Source organism: Aquarana catesbeiana, linkage group LG13 (assembly GCF_042186555.1).
Source record: "Aquarana catesbeiana isolate 2022-GZ linkage group LG13, ASM4218655v1, whole genome shotgun sequence".
In the NCBI taxonomy this organism is placed as follows: domain Eukaryota; kingdom Metazoa; phylum Chordata; class Amphibia; order Anura; family Ranidae; genus Aquarana; species Aquarana catesbeiana.
The window spans coordinates 226,923,386-226,941,426 of NC_133336.1; the positions used below are offsets into that span (position 1 = coordinate 226,923,386).

Genomic DNA, 18,041 nt, shown 5'->3' on the forward strand with positions numbered 1-18,041 from the left:
CACTCAGCTAGAGGAAGGCAGTAACGTGAGCCCAGACAGAGGGGTGCCCAAGAAGGACAGCAATCTGGCAGTCATGTTCCCCCTGCTGCAGCATACTGCCAGGATTGCTCCAGTGATGAGGAGGGAGGGAATGATGAAGTCACTGATTCCACGTGGGTGCCTGATAGGAGAGAGGAGGAGGAGGAGGAACATCACCAACAAGGCAGGATGCCCTCCAAGGGCAGCACACTGACTGCATCACACAGCAGAGCTCCGCATGTGCAGGGCGCTGCTGTCTGTGCGTTATTCCAAAAGTTCTTTGGTGTGGGCCTTTTTTGAGACGAGTGCATCAGATCCCACCACTGATTTTTGCAACATATGTCTGAAGCGTACCTCACGTGGCCAAAACAGCAGCCGCTTGGGCACCACATGCTTGACCAGACATATGTCTAACTGCCATGCAGTTCGTTGGCAAGTGTACCTAAAAGACAAACACCAAAGAACAAAGAGAATCTCTCCTTGCTCCTCATCAGCTGGGATCTCCAACACCACTATACCTTCGGTCCTCTCTGAGACCTGCACTGAGAGGAATGAAGGTGTAGAATTAGGTGAGGGGAAAAGGGAGAACAGAAGGCGGGACTTTAAATGAGGCACATGGGAGAAGAAATGTAAATTGGATAAAACAGCCATTTTAATGAATTAATTTTAACATTCATATATTTTTACATATTTATGCACATAGCTATAAAATAGTATTTTGTATTTCATTAACCGCTTCAGCCCCGGAAGATTTTTACCCCCTTCCTGACCAGAGCGTTTTTTTGCGATTCAGCACTGCATCGCTTTAACTGACAATTGCGCGGTTGTGCGACGTGTCTACCAAACAAAATTGACGTCCTTTTTTCCCCAAGGGGATCCCCTGAAGAAGCCACGTGACCCGTGACGCCACGCGTAGGGACCGGCACCCTCCACTGTAGCAACATACGAGCTCGCCGCTCGTAAGGATACACTACATCCCCTGTTGAAACCACTGTGTGAGTACCTTATTTTGCTGTGAATAAAACCTCCATTTTTGCAAAATTACTACACTATGTGGCATTTTCGTTTTTCCTTCTGGCCGCTGTACCTCTGCATGACCTGAGGTATACTGGAGGATAGTCTGAGTTCCAGGACTGACCCCCCTAGGAGACACCATACATAGTGATTCATGCTGTAACCTCAGCATAGTGAGGTAAGGGGCCACTGCCCTCCATTATAGGATTGCTGCATGAAGAGGACTATAGCTTGCACTTCACATTTCTCACCCATCCGAGGAAAGCAACGCTAGAATCTAGCTGCTACCTTCACGTTCCCTATTAAGCACGTTTAAGAAGCTGTTTGAAGTTATCTTTGATGCACGAAGTCACTTTATTTTGTTGAACGTTACCTTATGTTTGTGAGCACGGATTGCCAACACTGGACACTTTAAACTCACTCTGAAGAGACTGTTCATATACTTATGACTTTTACTGCACTGGAATTTGATCCATGTTTTTATTTATATACGCTTATGCTTTATTGTATGTATATAGAGGTTTGCACCACAGCTGAAGATTCAGCTATAATTTCTCTACTCTGGACAATTTATGCACAGAAAGCCACCCCTTAGCTTAAGTGTGGATTTTGTTTATTTATGTGATTATTTTATTTGAAGGTGTTGTCACTCTGCATAGATATCACCTTACTGGGATTATTTGTAACACTCAGAGGCATTCTGTACTATAGTACAGCCCACTGTACCCTTTATTTACTCACGAACACAGCTGATTGTTTTATAACACACATAATTCACTCTTATTTTCTAACATTAGGCAAGATGCCACTCTTCTAACTTGGCAATGTTTTAGATACTTTATATTAAGACTAGCGCAGCACCACCACCCCTTGTTGTTTTTGAGTTACCCTTTAGGGCCAGGTTGGACCCTTTTCGGTGCAAGCTGCTGGTCCACCCCCCCGTCTTCCCCCCCCTCCCCCCCCCTCATTTTAGTCTTTCCCATTGTTCATGGTAGCGCAGGAATACCATACTTACTTTTCTTATAATAAATATCCCCCAAAAATATATAAAAAAACATTTTTTTCCTCAGTTTAGGCTGATCGTATTCTTCTACATATTTTTGGTAAAAAAAACCGCAATAAGCGTTTATTGATTGGTTTGCGCAAAAGTTATAGCGTTTACAAAATAGGGGATAGTTTTATGGCATTTTTATTAATAATTTTTTTTTTACTAATGGCGGCGATCAGCGATTTTTATTGTGACTGCGACGTTATGGCGGACATATCGGACAGTTTTGACACATTTTTGGGACCATTGTCATTTATACAGCGATCAGTGCGATTAAAAATTCACTGATTACTGTGTAAATGACACTGGCAGTGAAGGGGTTAACCACTAGGGGGCGGGGAGAGGTTAAGTATGTCCTACGGGAGTGATTATTAACTGTAGGGGGATGGGCTAGCAGTGTCATTACTCTGATCACTGCTCCCGATGACAGGGAGCTGTGATCAGTGACACTTGTCACTAGGCAGAATGAGGAGATGCTCTTTACATCAGCATCTCCCAGTTCGTCTTCTCCGTGAGGCGATCGCGGGTATCCCCGCGGCGATCGAGTCCGCGGGAGCTGCGACCCGACTCACGGAGCTCCTGGCCGGCGCGCATGCAATGGCACGGCGGGGAATTCAAATGGATGTACCTGTAAGTCCATTTGCCCAGCCGTGCCATTCTGCTGACTTACATCAGTGTGCTCCGGTCGGGAAGGGGTTAAAAAAGCATTCCAACAAGGGCTTCTTTGTTAACAAACATAGGATTAATAGGACATGAAATATGTATAAAAATTATAATGTATTGATGTGTGACATATTGAATTGTCACATGGAAAAGACAAGTAAGATCAATAGAGTGGAACATCCATACATGAGTACTAATTATGTGCACATAACGGTAGTTGGAAGCTCTACGCATTTTGTGACCTTAAAGCCACTCATCAGGAGCAAACCATAGTAACCACCTATGAATAGGGAGAACAACAATATTTTCACTGGTCTGAAAAACAAGTGGACAAATGTAAAACATGAAACCCCACATAAGTACATTTGACCCACGGACTTACAAAAATATCTGCGCTGTGGTGGTGCAGCCGTAAAAGTCTAGCCGGCCAAGAGTGCCATACCCGGTGCTGAGGTAGCGCATCCGGGCGATGCAAGCCCGACAAAGACAAACCTGGGTGGGTCAGGTGGGGACAAGGCACAAAGGTAAGTGAGAACACAGAGAAGTGGCCTAGAGTGAGCAAAGCACTAAGGAACAGTAAAAGATCAGTAAGGGAATGAATAAGTGAAAAAGTGAATAAAGACTGAAAACGTAAAAGAGAAGAGCAAATGTAGAGTAAAGAACAGGGGGGAAAAAAGGGAAAAACAAGAGAAAAGGGAAGGAAAGAAAAAGAGTGAGGATTGAATTGGAAAGGAAGAGCCTAAATGAAAGGCCGTGACAGTGAAAGAGATGACAAGGAGAGTGAAACAGTGGCAAAGAAGTAAATGTAACAAAAGTGAAAAGGGAAAAATTTCCTGATGGTGGGTGATGAGGGGCATAAAAGCCGAAGCCAAGTGTGAAAACAAAATGATACAAATGATAAAGGACTGGGGTGAAAGACCCTGCACCAGGAGAGACTCCAGTGGGGAGCGCCGCCATGGAAACACCCCCAACGTCATGCACCAGCAAACCTAAGGGGGGCCAGTGGGCGCCACAAGGCTGCCAGTCCAACATCCAAACCGGCCAGCCAAGAGTGTCACACCGGACTCCCCAATCGCTGGAGATAGTGAACTGTGCAGCCGGTATAAGTGTAGAATTAGGTGTGTCACAGCCAAGTACTTGGGGGCAATCTGCTATCGGTACACTGACGTCAGATTGTACCAGGCAAATTTCCCTGCTCAGGCTGCTGCACCGCTGAAAGAAGTTCGCTTCCAGCCATACACATGCACAGCGGTTGAAGGCTAGATTGGCTAAATTGCTAGCACTTCAACTGCTGCCTTTTCAGTTGGTAGACTCTGCCCCCTTTCGTGAGTTTGTGGAATGTGCGGTTCCTCAGTGGCAGGTTCCCAAACGCCACTTTTTCTCATGAAAGGCGATTCCGCCTCTCTACCGGCATGTGGAAGGCAATGTCTTGGCCTTGCTGGACAGGGCGGTTGGTGGTAAGGTTCATATTACCGCTGACTCATGGTCCAGCAGGCATGGACACGGACCTTACCTATCTTTCACTGTGCACTGGGTGACTCTTCTGGCAGCTGGGAAGGATGCGGGACAGGGTGCAGTAGTGTTGGAGGTCTCCAAAACTTTACTAGTGGTGATTCTGCCACACCTCTCTCCTCCACCCCCTCCTCTTCTTCTTCCTCCATGGCCTCTTCCTGTGCTGATTTGTCCTCAGAACCAGCAGTGCTCCATAGACGTTCAAGGGGCTAAGCAAGCATGCAGGCAAAAAGATGCCATGCGGTGCTTGAGCTGGTGTGCTTGGGGGACAGGAGCCACACTGGGGAAGAGATTCTGTCAGCTCTGCAGGGGCAGGTTCAGAGGTGGTTGACGCCACGCCAGCTTAAGCCAGGTATGGTGGTTTGCAACAATGGCACCAACCTCCTCTCCGCCCTCCGACAGGGACAACTGACCCATGTGCCCTGTTTGGCTCACGTCCTTAACTTGGTGGTGCAGCGGTTCTTGGGCAGGTACCCAGGCTTACAGGATGTCCTGAGGCAGGCCAGGAAAGTCTGTGTGCATTTCCACCGGTCATATAATGCCAGTGCTCAGCTGGCAGACCTTCAAAAGGAATTTAACCTGCCCAGGAACCGCCTAATCTGTGACATGCCCATCAGGTGGAACTCAACGTTGGCCATGCTGCAGCGGCTGCACATGCAGCAGAGGGCCATCAATGAGTACCTATGCGACTATAGCAGCAGGACAGGGTAAGGGGACCTTGATTTTTTTTCCCCACGCCAGTGGGCTATGATCAGGGATGCATGCACTGTCCTGTCACCACTTGAGGAGGCCACAAGGATGGTGAGCAGTGACAGTGCATGCATCAGTGACACTGTACCTCTTGTCTACCTGTTGGAGCACACGCTGCATGGAATAATGGACAGGGCACTTGAGGCAGAACAGAGGGAGGAAGAGGAGGACTTCCTTACCTCTCAAGGCCCTCTTTATCCAGACAGTGTTCTTGCGTACCCGCCGATCACACAGGGAGAGGAGGAGGATTGTGTCAGCATGGAGGTGGAGCCTTGCACTCAGCATGAGCAGCAGTCTTCAAGGCATCATTTACAGTCTCAAGAAATCTATGGACTTTTTAAAAAATTTTATTGTTTCACTTTAAGCATTATTAAAATCACTGCTCCCGAAAAAACGGCTGTTTTTAAACTTTTTTTGCATTGATGTCCCCTGGGGCAGGACTCGGGTCCCCAAACCCTTTTTAGGACAATACCATGCAAATTAGCCTTTAAAATTAGCACTTATGATTTAGAACGTTCAAGTCCCATAGACTTCAATGGGATTCTAAAGTTCATGCAAACTTTTGGTCCATTCGCAAGTTCTGGTGCGAACTGAACCGGGGGGTGTTCGGCTCATCCCTACTGGAGCATCTCAGCTCTAATTACATACAGAGACCGGGGGAGGGGACAGATACACCATGTACTGATTTATAATAGAGGAATATGATGGGGCAGTATTGATGGGGCAATATGATGGGGGCAGTTTTGATGGGGCAGCATTGATGGGGCAAATCTTATGGGGCAGCATTGATGGGGCAATTCAGATGGGGCAATTTTGACGGGGCAGATTTGATGGTGGCAATATGATGGGGCAGTTTTGATGGGGGCAATATGATGGGGCAGTTTTGATGGTGGCAATATGATAGGGTGGTTTTGATAGGGGCAGTTTGGATGGGGGCAGTTTTGATGGGGGCAATATGATGGGGCAGTTTTGATGGGGCAATTCAGATAGGGCAATTTTGATGGGGCAGATTTTATGGGGGCAGTTTGATGGGGCAATTCTTTTGGGGCAGTTTTGATGTTGGCAATATGATGGATCAGTTTTGATGGGGACAGTGTTGATGGGGCAATTTTGATAGTGGCAATATGATGGGGCAGTTTTGATGGGGACAGTTTTGATAGGGCAATTCTGATGGGGCTGTTTTGATGGAGGCAATATTATGGGGGCAGCTTTGATGGGGCAGTTTTGATGGTGGCAATATGATGGGGCAGTTTTGATGGGGACAGTTTTGATGGAGCAATTCTGATGAGGCAGTTTTTATGGGGGCAATATGATGGGGCAGCTTTTATGGAGCAGTTTTGATGGTGGCAATATGACGGGGCAGTTTTGATGGTGGCAATATGATGGGGCAGTTTTGATGGGGGCGGTATTGATGGGGACAATTTTGATGGGGTAGTTTTGATGGGGGCAGTTTTGATGGGGCAATTCTGATGAGGCAGTTTTGATGGTGGCAATTTTGATGGTGGCAATATGACGGGGCAGTTTTGATGAGGCAGTATTGATGGGGCAATTCTGATGGGGCAATTCTGATTGGGGCAATTTTGATGTGGCAGTTTTGATGGTGGTAATATGATGGGGCAGTTTTGATGGGGGCAGTTTTGATGGGGCAATTCTGATGGGGCAATATGATGGAGGCAGCTTTGATGGGGGCAGTTTTGATGGGGCAGTTTTGATGGTGGCAATATGACGGGGCAGTTTTTATGGTAGCAATATGATGGGGCAGTTTTGATGGGGGCAGTATTGATGGTGCAATTTTGATGGGGCAGTTTTGATTGGGGCAACTCTGATGGGGCAGTTTTTATGGTGGCAATATGATGGGGCAGTTTTGATGGTGGCAATATGACGGGCAGTTTTGATGGTGGCAATATGATGGGGCAGTTTTGATGGGGCAGTTTTGATGATGGCATGTGATGGGGTGTTGTGATGCAATGTGCTTGGGGCAATGTGATGCGATTTGCTCAGAGTGTTGTGATGCAATTTGTTGCTGGGGGTGTTGTGATGCAATTTGTGGGGGGCAATGTGATGCCATTTGCGAGGGGTGTTGTGATGCCATTTGTGGGGGTTGATGTGATGCAATTTGCTTGGGGGTGTTGTGATACGATTTGCGGGGGGTTATTGTGATGCGGTTTGCTGGGGACGATGTGATGCAATTTGTGGGGAGTGTTGTGATGCGACTTGTGGGGGGTGTTGTGATGCGATTTGCTGGGGGCTATATAATGTGATCTTCTGGGAACTATATGATGCGATTTGCTGGGGGTGTTGTGATGCAATTTGCTGGGGGTGTTGTGATGCAATTTGCGGGGGGTGTTGTGATGCAATTTACGGGGGTGTTGTGATGCAATTTACGGGGGGTGTTATGATGCGATTTGCGGGGGATGCAAATTTCTGGGGACAATGTGATGCAATGTCATAGAAATTCATCTTTACTTGGTCTACGCCATTTGCAGGTAGACAATGCAAGAAATAATGCAATTGTAATTTATTTCCTGGTTCCTGGAGGGAGGAGGGGAGGAGAGTTTTTTGCATAGCTAAGGGGAAGCAACTTCCTCTGACACTGCCGTAGCTATGGAAACCTGACCTGAAACCTATCACACTGCTTGTGCTGCACTGAGCATGTGCGAGATCTGCAAGGATGAGATCCAGGAAGAAATACAGTCTGGCTTCAGATGCCCACACTTAAGGTGGCCACAGCCTGCTGGAAGTTTATAAAATAACAAACTAATGCTATAAACTAAAAAAACTGACCTTAGTTTACAGACTCAGGTTCCACGCACACTGGACTTAAAAAACGTTGATTCTACAGGCATTTGACGTTTTTTTCACCTGCCTCTAGAACAATGGTTCTCAACTCCTGTCCTCAGGGCCCACTAACAGGCCAGGTTTGCAAGATAACTGAAATATATCACAGGTGATATCATTTGCTGCTCAGTGAATGCAGTATTCTAGTCTGCATCTCCCCCAAGGTAATACTTAAAATCTGGCCTGTTGGTGGGTCCTGAGGACTGGAGTTGAGAACCACTGCTCTAGAAGCACTTCTATTGTGTTCTATGTGTCTTTGCACATTATAACTACTACAGGAGTTTTCTGTCAGGGACGTTCAGAGGCAGGAAAAAAACCCTTCTCTATCGCGTTTTTTAAGAAGTTTAAGTGCCAGTTCACACTGATGCGAGTTCATAATGAATGTGATGCATCAAAAACATTCTAAATTCGCATGTCATCCATAAAGTCATGTTTTCAATGACCGTCGTTCACATACATGCGTTGCGATTCCCCTCCGAATGCGATGCGATAAAAAAAGGGTCTTGTGCGAGTTTACAGCGTTGCGTTGCGAATTTAGACTCCATAGACATCAATGTAAATCATTCTGGAATCGCATTGTTGGTTCAGATATGTGCGAATTCCACCACACTACTCTCCACAAAAACCAGGAAATACACAGGAAGTTAACACCTTTTTTTTTTACATTATGATTCTATTGGCTAGAACATCAATCGCAGCTATGACCAACTCCTGAAATTCGCAGTAAAATCGTGGTAAAATCGCGTTAAATTCACGGTAAAATCGCACCTCACACAGGACAAAAAAACGGAACAAATTCACAGCGCAGGAGTGTGAACCGGCACTAAGAGCTGTAAAAACGTCATTCTCTCCTAAACTCCTCTTATCTCTTCTGAACGTCAAGTTTCAACTTTTTTTATTAAAAAAAAGGTGTGTTTTCACTGTACATCATTTCCTGGCTTTTGCAGAGGGGCGTGTAGTGCAAAAAATGCCTATAAACTAAATACTCTTAAACTCTCATAGACTCACCTAAATTTTGTACAATATTCTTTCAATTTGCGTATTTTATGCCATGTTTTTAGGCTAAGAGCGTTGACGTTTTTTTCTGCTCCAAGTGTGCTTGGAGTCTAACTTTACTAGAATACATTAAGCTTGTGTATTATAGGGGTATATTAATTTTAAAAAAGTATAAATTTAGCCGGAACACCGCTTTAAAAAAATAAAAAAGACCAGTTTTGCAGCACTTTCAAAGCACTTTGGCAGTGCTGCCCATTCATTTCAATGGGTAGGGGCAATTTGGGAGCGCTATTTATAATGCTCATAACCCGCCCCAAAGATGCTACTTTTTCTAATGTCCCACAAGCGCACCGCCCGAGTGTGAAAGCACTCATACAAATAAATGGGAGGCAGTTTGCAGGCACTATTTCTAGCACTAAAATGTCTGAAAACTGCCTCAGTGTGAAAGGAGTCTAACAGAAATACCAGAGATTCATCCAGATGGATTAAATCAATGCTGATCATCTTCCACCTCTTTGCAGCAACTTCAATCAACCTCCCCTACACCGGTGAGCAAACAGGTCACTTACCAAAAGGTTTGTCCTCACAAACAAGGCCCAGACACGCTTGTTTATATCCTTCCAGTAGCGCCACTCCACTCAAGCCGGCTTCCGATGAGAACAGACTGTGCCACGGAATGTCAGACCTCCAGGTAGTATCTCCAAAATCACCCGAGGTATCCAGACAATGGCTGCAATCACATTACATAGAAAAGAAAAAGCCTCCATAGTGCATAATCCTTAAATATATATAGAATCACAGATTGTACACTTCCATCATATACATGAGCACACACCACTCTGGACTGCAGCCGTGTATGATGAAGTCCAGGCAGTGACATGGAGGCTTTTTCTTTTCTATGTAATGTGATTGCGGCCATTGCCTGGACACCTCGGGTGATATTGATATTTATGCACATTATATGTTATATAGACTGAAGTAGCTGTGAATTTTTATTATTGATCACTATTGGTGGAGTTATCACATCTACATTAGAAGTGTTGGTATTCGGACACATTGTAGGTTGCAGATTTCTCATTTGTCTCATCACACATTTTATCACTAAGTGTAGGGCTCTATACATAGAATTATATTATACTATTTGTACTTCTATATCAGACTTCCTGCTGGTGGCTGGTTTACATTCATTAGATTTTCGCAAAGTTGTTCATGTTTTTAGTGCAGATATTAAATGTTTTACATTTTTATATCCAGCTTTAGAGAACTGTCTGATATTGGTGATATATAGAGACAACCAGGAGATGAAATATATCTCCATTATTATTATTATTTGATATATATAGTTTATACATACACTATATTACAAAAAGTATTGGGACACCTGCTTTTACAAGCACATAAACTTTAAGAGCATCCCAAACTTACACACAATCAGCTTTTCTGACGATCGTTTGTCCATTTTTTGTAGCATGCTAGTCTCATATTGAAAGTGAAGAGGTTACTCTCCATACAAAAATTCTCGTCCGACAGAATACAACTTCAGAAGTGATGTAATGTATTGAATAGTTTTGTATGTATTCTTTCATTTCTGAGCATGCGTAGTCTTATGCCCTGTTCACACAATTGCACATTCCGACAACAAAATCCATCAGAATTTTTCTGACGGATGTTGGTTTAAACTTGTCTTGCATACACACGGTCACACAAAGTTGGTCGGAAATTCCGAACGTCAAGAACGCAGTGACGTACAACACGTAAGACGAGACGAGAAAAATGAAGTTCAATAGCCAGTGTGGCTCTTCTGCTTGATTCCGAGCATGCGTGGCACTTTGTGTGTCGGAATTGTCTACACGGGATTGGAGTTTATGCAATCGTATTTTGTTGTTGGAAAAGTTTAGAGCCAGCTCTCAAACTTTGTGTGTCGGAAATTCCGATGGAAAAAGTCCGATGGAGCATACACACGGCCGGAATTTCCAACAATAAGCTCCAATTGCACATTTTCCATCGGAAAGTCTGATTGTGTGTACAGGGCATTACTCTTACAATTTATTTTGGGTGAAAACTGTACTGATTAAACAAAAATCAGATGACGAGTTCACGTACGATAAAAATTTTATGGTCTGCACATCCAGCTTTTGTCGGACGAAAAATCGTAATCGGCTGTCAAAAGCACCATACTAACGATCATGTTGGATTAAAAGGCCTGGCTTGCAGTCTTTGCTCTAAATAATACCAAAGGTGTTGTATCTGGTTGAGGTCAGGACTCTGTGCAGGCAAGTCAAGTTCCTGCACCCCAAACTCGCTCATCCATGTCTACTGTGCACTGGTCAAAATCATTTGGTGGAGGGGGGATTTTGGTGTGGGGGAGGTGGATTATGTTGTGGGGGTGTTTTTCAGGGCTTGGGTTTGGCCCATTAGTTCCAGTGAAGGGAACTCTTAAGGCATCAGCATACCAAGACATTTTGGACAATTTCATGCTTCCAACTTTGTGGGAACAGTTTGGGGTGGCCCCTTCCTGTTCCAACATGACTGCGCACCAGTGCACAAAGCAAGGTCCATAAAGATATGGATGAGTGAGTTTGGGGTGGAGGAACTTGACTGGCCTGCACAGAGCCGATAGGACACCTTTGGGATGAATTAGAGCAGAGACTGTGAGCCAGGCCTTCTCATCCAACATCAGTGCCTGACCTCACAATTGTGCTTCTGGAAGAATGGTAAAACACTCCCATAGACACAGAAGAAATGAAGCTGTTATAGCTGAAAAGGGTGGGTCAACTCAATATTGAACCCTATGGGCTAAGACTGGGATGCCACTAAAGTTCATGTGTGTAAAGCAGGTGTCCCAATACTTTTGGTAATATAGTGTAATAGTCCAGTATTGGATATTTAGGCTCCATGCACACTGGCTTAATACATTGTTGCTACTATAAGAGTTTTTTGTGTTCTGCCTGTAGAAGCAGCTCCATGTTCTCCTATGTCTCCATACACATTGGGACGATTACAGACATATTTTGAGCTCAACGTTTAGAGGCAGGAAAAAAAAACCTTCTGGTTCGTGTTTCTGATTGGAGATTTCTGGCAGAAAAAAATGCAAAACTCGTCTAAATTTTGTACAATAAACTCTCTATATGGAAGTTTTTTCTGGCAAGGGAACTGACATTTTTTTAAGCCCAGTGTGCATGGAGTCTTCAGAAAATGGTCTGATATTGGTGATATATAGACACAACCAGGAGATGACAAACATCTCCATTTCTATTAGATTTATGTAGTTTAGACATACACTATATTACCAAAAGTATTGGAATGCCTGCCTTTACAAGCACATGAACTTTAAGGGCATCCCAGTCTTAAGCCTCGTACACACGATCAGATTTTCAGACGACCGTTGGTCCGTTTTTTGTTGCATGCTAGTCTCATTGAAAGTGAAGAGGTTACTCTCCATATGAAAATTCTCTTCCGACAGAATACAACTTCAGAAGTGGCGTAATGTGTTGAATAGTTTTGTATGTATTCTTTTGTTTCTCAGCATGCGTAGTCTTGCTCTCGCGATTTATTTTGGGTGAAAACTGTACTGATTAAACAAAAATCAGACTATGAGTTTGTGTATGATAAAAATGTTATAGTCTGCACATCCAGCTTTTGTCGAAAGAAAAATCGGAATCGGCTGTCAAAAGCACCAAACTAACGATCATGTTGGATTAGAAGGCCTGGCTTGCAGTCTCCACTCTAAATAATACCAAAGGTGTTCTATCGGGTTGAGGTCAGGACTCTGTGCAGGCCAGTCAAGTTCCTCCACCCCAAACTCGCTCATATATGTCTTTATGGACCTTGCTTTGTGCACTGGCAAATCATTTGGTGAAGGGGAGATTATGGTGTGGGGGAATTATGGTGTGGGGGGTGTTTTTCAGGGGTTGGGTTTGGCCCCTTAGTTCCAGTGAATGGAACTCTTAAGGCATCAACATACCAAGACATTTTGGACAATTTCATGCTTCAAACTTTGTGGGAACAGTTTGGGGATGGCCCCTTCCTTTTCCAACATAACTGCGCACCAGTGCACAAAGCAAGGTCCATAAAAACATGGATGAACGAGTTTGGGGTGGAGGAACTTGACTTGCCTGCACAGAGTCCTGACCTTAACCCAATAGGACACCTTTGGGATGAATTATATCAGAGACTGTAAGCCAGGCCTTCTCATCCAACATCAGTGCCTGACCTCACAAATGTGCTTCTGGAAGAATGGTCAAACATTCCCATAGACATACTCCTAAACATTGTGGACAGGTTTCCCAGAAGAAATGAAGCTGTAATAGCTGAAAAGGGTGGGCCAACTCAATATTGAACCCTACGGACCAAGACCGGGATGTCATTAAAGTTCATGTGTGTGTAAAGGCAGGTGTCCCAATACTTTTGGTAATGTAGTGTAATAGTCAAGTATTTAAGCTCCATGCACACTGGCTTAATAAACTGTTACTACTACAGGAGTTTTCTGTTCTGCCTGTAGAAGCAGCTCTATGTTCTCCATTGTCTCCATACACATTGGGATGATTACAGACATACTTTGAGCTAAACGTTTAGAGGCAGGAAAAAAAACCTTCTGGTTCGTGTTTCTGATTGGAGATTTCAGGCAGAAAAAAATGCAAAACTCTGCTAAACTCATCTAAACTTTGTACAATAAACTCTCTATATGAACTTTTATTCTGCCAAGGGAACTGGCATTTTTATACACCCAATGTGCATGGAGCCTTATGGAGCCTAAAGATGGAATTTGATGCCATTCTCATATTTCGATATTATTTATGTGGTTTAGATATAAAACTGTCCCAGAATATTATTGTCTCAGTCAGTCCTGTTATACTCACACTAATTTCTCTATCCGACTTGTTGTCAGAGCTTCCATCAGATCCCTGAAATGAGGACCCTCCAGACTGTTCCTAGACAGGTTCAGTGTTCTCAGTGTCTGGTTATTTCTTATTCCAGATGCCAGGTGGCGGCAGGAACTGTCTGTCAGGTGATTACCATACAATCTGTAGAAGAAGAGAAGAATGTTACCACAAGAAAGTGAATTTCTCCCCCAGGAATGAATGTAACTATTCTCTACATGAATGGAACTCATTTCTCTTTATTGGAATCATTTATATTAGATCACTTTATAAAACACGATCGATCATCTACACTATTGGAGTATTTCTCTTTTTGTGGACCCCAATAACTAAATGTGACATGAGAAGTGGATGAGGTGGTGTGATCCATTCATTATTCCTGTATGGGGATTGGACCATACACACTCACACTGACCACTAGGCTTTCACCTCCAACCTTCCGCTAAGCTTTGGATTCAGTTGTGGAGATTCACTTTGATGGTCACAGAAGTCTCACTCATGTTGTGGAAACTTCATTGACTAAAAGTGACACCATTGTACTTTAGGATTTCCTTTGAACATCATGGTGGAGGATTTGATCTTATGGTGTGGAGAAGATTTTATTATTACCGTTCTTTATTTGCACCTTTGTTGAAAATTTGTACTAATGATGCTGCACTAATTAAGTATTCTTGCATAGCAAGACCACTTACTGTTATCTCACATATATTATTATTATTATAGCCAAATTTACAACCCTAACTCCTCCCACAGCTTTTACACTACATAGACAGTAATATCCCTTAGGAATGAATGGTGAAATGTTCAAAACTAGAGTGGGAGGTGACAAAATCTGACAACCCCATGATCAGCCAAAACATTATGACCACCCCATGAAAAAAAAAAATTTGAAAAAAAAAAATTTTTGAAAAAAAAATAGGCATTGCTGAGCCGTAGCATCGCGTTATTTTAAAATCGGAAATGAAGTGATGCAAGGCAGCCAGCGCCATTTTAAATAAGGGCAACCAGGCTTTTGTTGCCATGGTTGCCAAAGCTTCTTATACACAGTGATGCTGGAGCATCTCAGCTCTGATTACATACAGAGCCCGGGGGAGGGGACAGACACACCATGTACTGATTTATAATAGAGGAATATGATGGGAGCAGTTTTGATGGGAGCAGTTTTGATGGGGGCAGTATTGATGGGGAAATTTTGATGGGGCAGTTTTGATGGTGGCAATATGATGGGGCCGTTTTGATGGTGGCAATATGATGGGGCCGTTTTGATAGGGCAGTATTGATGGGGCAATTTTGATGGGGAAGTTTTTTAATGGGGGCAATTTTGATGGAGGCAGTTTCGATGGGGCAATTCTGATGGAGCAGTTTTGATGTGGGCAATATGATGGGGGAGCTTTGATGGGGTAGTTTTTATGGGGCAGTTTTGATGGTGGCAATATGATGGGGCAGTTTTAATGGTGTCAATATAATGGGGCAGTTTTGATGGGGGCAGTATTAATGAGGCAATTCTGATGGGGCAGTCTTGATGGGGCAGTTTTGATGGGGCAGTTTTGATGGTGGCAATATGATGGGGCAGTTTTGATGGGGGCAGTATTGATGGGGCAATTCTGATGGGGGCAATTTTGATGGGGAAGTTTTGATGGGGGCAATATGATGGGGCAGTTTTGATGGTGGCAATATGATGGGGCAGTTTTGATGGGGGCAGTTTTGATGGTGGCAATTTTGATGGTGGCAATATGATAGGGCAGTTTTGATGGTGGCAATATGGTGGGGCAGTTTTGATGGGGGCAGTATTGATGGGGCAATTCTGATGGGGTAATTTTGATGGGGCAGTTTTGATAAGGGCAGTTTGAATGGGGCAGTTTTGATGGTGGCAATATGATGGGGCAATTCTGATGGGACAATTTTGATGGGGCAGTTTTGATGGGGGCAGTTTCTATGGGGCAATTCTGATGAGGCCAATTTTGATGGGGCAGTTTTGATGGTGGCAATATGATGGGGCAGTTTTGATGGGGTAGTTTTGATGGGGCAGTTTCGATGGGGCAATTCTGATGGAGCAGTTTTGATGTAGGCAATATGATGGGGCAGCTTTAATGGGGTAGTTTTGATGGGGCAGTTTTGATGGGGGCAGTATTAATGAGGCAATTCTGATGGGGCAGTCTTGATGGGGCAGTTTTGATGGTGGCAATATGACGGGGCAGTTTTGATGGGGTCAGTATTGATGGGGCAATTTTGATGGGGAAGTTTTGATGGGGGCAATGTGACGGGGCAGTTTTGATGGTGGCAATATGATGGGGCAGTTTTGATGGGGGCAGTTTTGATGGTGGCAATATGATGGGGCAGTTTTGATTGTGGCAATATGATGGGGCAGTTTTTATGGGGGCAGTATTGATGGGGCAATTTTGATAGGGCAGTTTTGATGGTGGCAATATGATGGTGCAGTTTTGATGGGGGCAGTTTTGATGGGGCAATTCTGATAGGGCAGTTTTGATGGGGGCAGTTCTTATGGTGGCAATATTACGGGGCAGTTTTGATGGTGGCAATAGGATGGGGCAGTTTTGATGGTGGCAATATGGTGGGGCAGTTTTGATGGGGTAATTTTGATGGAGCAGTTTTGATGAGGGCAGTTTGGATGGGGCAGTTATGATGGGGCAATTCTGATGGGGGCAACTTGATGGGGCAGTTTGATGGGGCAGTTTTGATGGGGGCAGTATTGATGGGGCAATTCTGATGGGGCAGTTTTGAATGGGACAGTTTTAATGGTGGCAATATGATGGGGCAATTCTGATGGGGCAATTTTGATGGGGCAGTTTTGATAGGGGCAGTTTTGATGGGGCAGTTTGATGGGGCAGTTTGATAGGGCAGTTTTGATGGTGGCATGTGATGGGGTGTTGTGATATGCTTTGCGTGGGGGAAATGTGATGCGATTTGTGGGGGGTGTTGTGATGCAAATTTCGGAGGTTGTTGTGTTGCAATTTGTGGGGAGTGATGTGATACCATTTGCGGGGGGTGTTGTGATGTGATTTGCGGGGGGCAATGTGATGCGATTTGTGGGGGGTGTTGTGATACGATTTGTGGGGAGCGATGTAATGCCATTTGTGGGGGGGTTGTGATGCAATTTGCGGGGGTGTTGTGATGCAATTTGTGGGGGGTGTTGTGATGCAATTTGCGGGAGGTGTTGTGATGCGATTTGTGGGGAGCTGTATGATGCGATTTGCTGGGGGCAATGTGATGCGATTTGCTGAGGGTGTTGTGATATGACTTGTGGGGGTGTTGTGATGCAATTTGCGGGGGGCTATGTGGGGGCAGTTTCGATGGGGCAGATTTGATGGTGGCAGTTTTGATGGGGGCAATATGATGGGGGTAATATGATGGGGTAGTTTTGATGGGGGCAATATGATGGGGGCAGCTTTGATAGGGTAGTTTTGATGGTGGCAATATGATGGGGCAGTTTTAATGGTGGCAATATGATGGGGCAGTTTTTTGAGGCAATTCTGATGGGGCAGTCTTGATGGGGCAGTTTTGATATTGGCAATATGATGGGGCAGTTTTGATGGGGGCAGTATTGATGGGGCAATTCTGATGGGGCAATTTTGATGGGGAAGTTTTGATGGGGGCAATATGACGGGCCGGTTTTGATGGTGGTAATATGATGGGGCAGTTTTGATGGGGCAATATGACGGGGCAGTTTTTATGGTGGCAATATGATGGGGCAGTTTTTATGGGGGCAGTATTGATGGGGGAAATTTTGATGGGGCAGTTTTGATGGTGGCAATATGATGGTGCAGTTTTGATGGGGGCAGTTTTGATGGGGCAATTCTGTTAGGGCAGTTTTGATGGGGGCAGTTTTTATGGTGGCAATATTACGGGGCAGTTTTGATGGTGGCAATATGATGGGGCAGTTTTGATGAGGGCAATTCTGATGGGGCAGTTTTGATGGTGGCAATATGGTGGGGCAGTTTTGATGGGGACAGTATTGATGTGGCAATTCTGATGGGGTAATTTTGATGGGGCAGTTTTGATGAGGGCAGTTTGGATGGGGCAGTTTTGATGGTGGCATTATGATGGGCAGTTTTGATGGGGCAATTCTGATGGGGCAATTTTGATGGGGCAGTTTTGATGGGGGCAGTTTTGATGGGGCAGTTTGATGGGGAAGTTTTGATGGGGGCAGTATTGATGGGGCAATTCTGATGGGGTAATTTTGATGGGGAAATTTTGATGAGGACAGTTTGGATGAGGCAGTTTGGATGGGGCAGTTTTAATGGTGGCAATATGATGGGGCAGTTTTGATGGGGCAATTCTGATGGGGCAATTCTGATGGGGCA

At 44.5% G+C, this 18,041-nt stretch overlaps 1 protein-coding gene across 1 annotated transcript in view; it reads right to left on the reverse strand.

The window, feature by feature from the left end:
* Window positions 1-18,041, reverse strand: part of LOC141116679 (NACHT, LRR and PYD domains-containing protein 12-like) — a 329,149-nt gene that overhangs the window by 81,614 nt on the left and 229,494 nt on the right. The window contains exon 9 of the mRNA XM_073609070.1: window positions 13,699-13,863. Within this exon, the coding sequence (XP_073465171.1) occupies window positions 13,699-13,863 (165 nt within the window). The remainder of the gene's footprint in view (window positions 1-13,698; window positions 13,864-18,041) is intronic.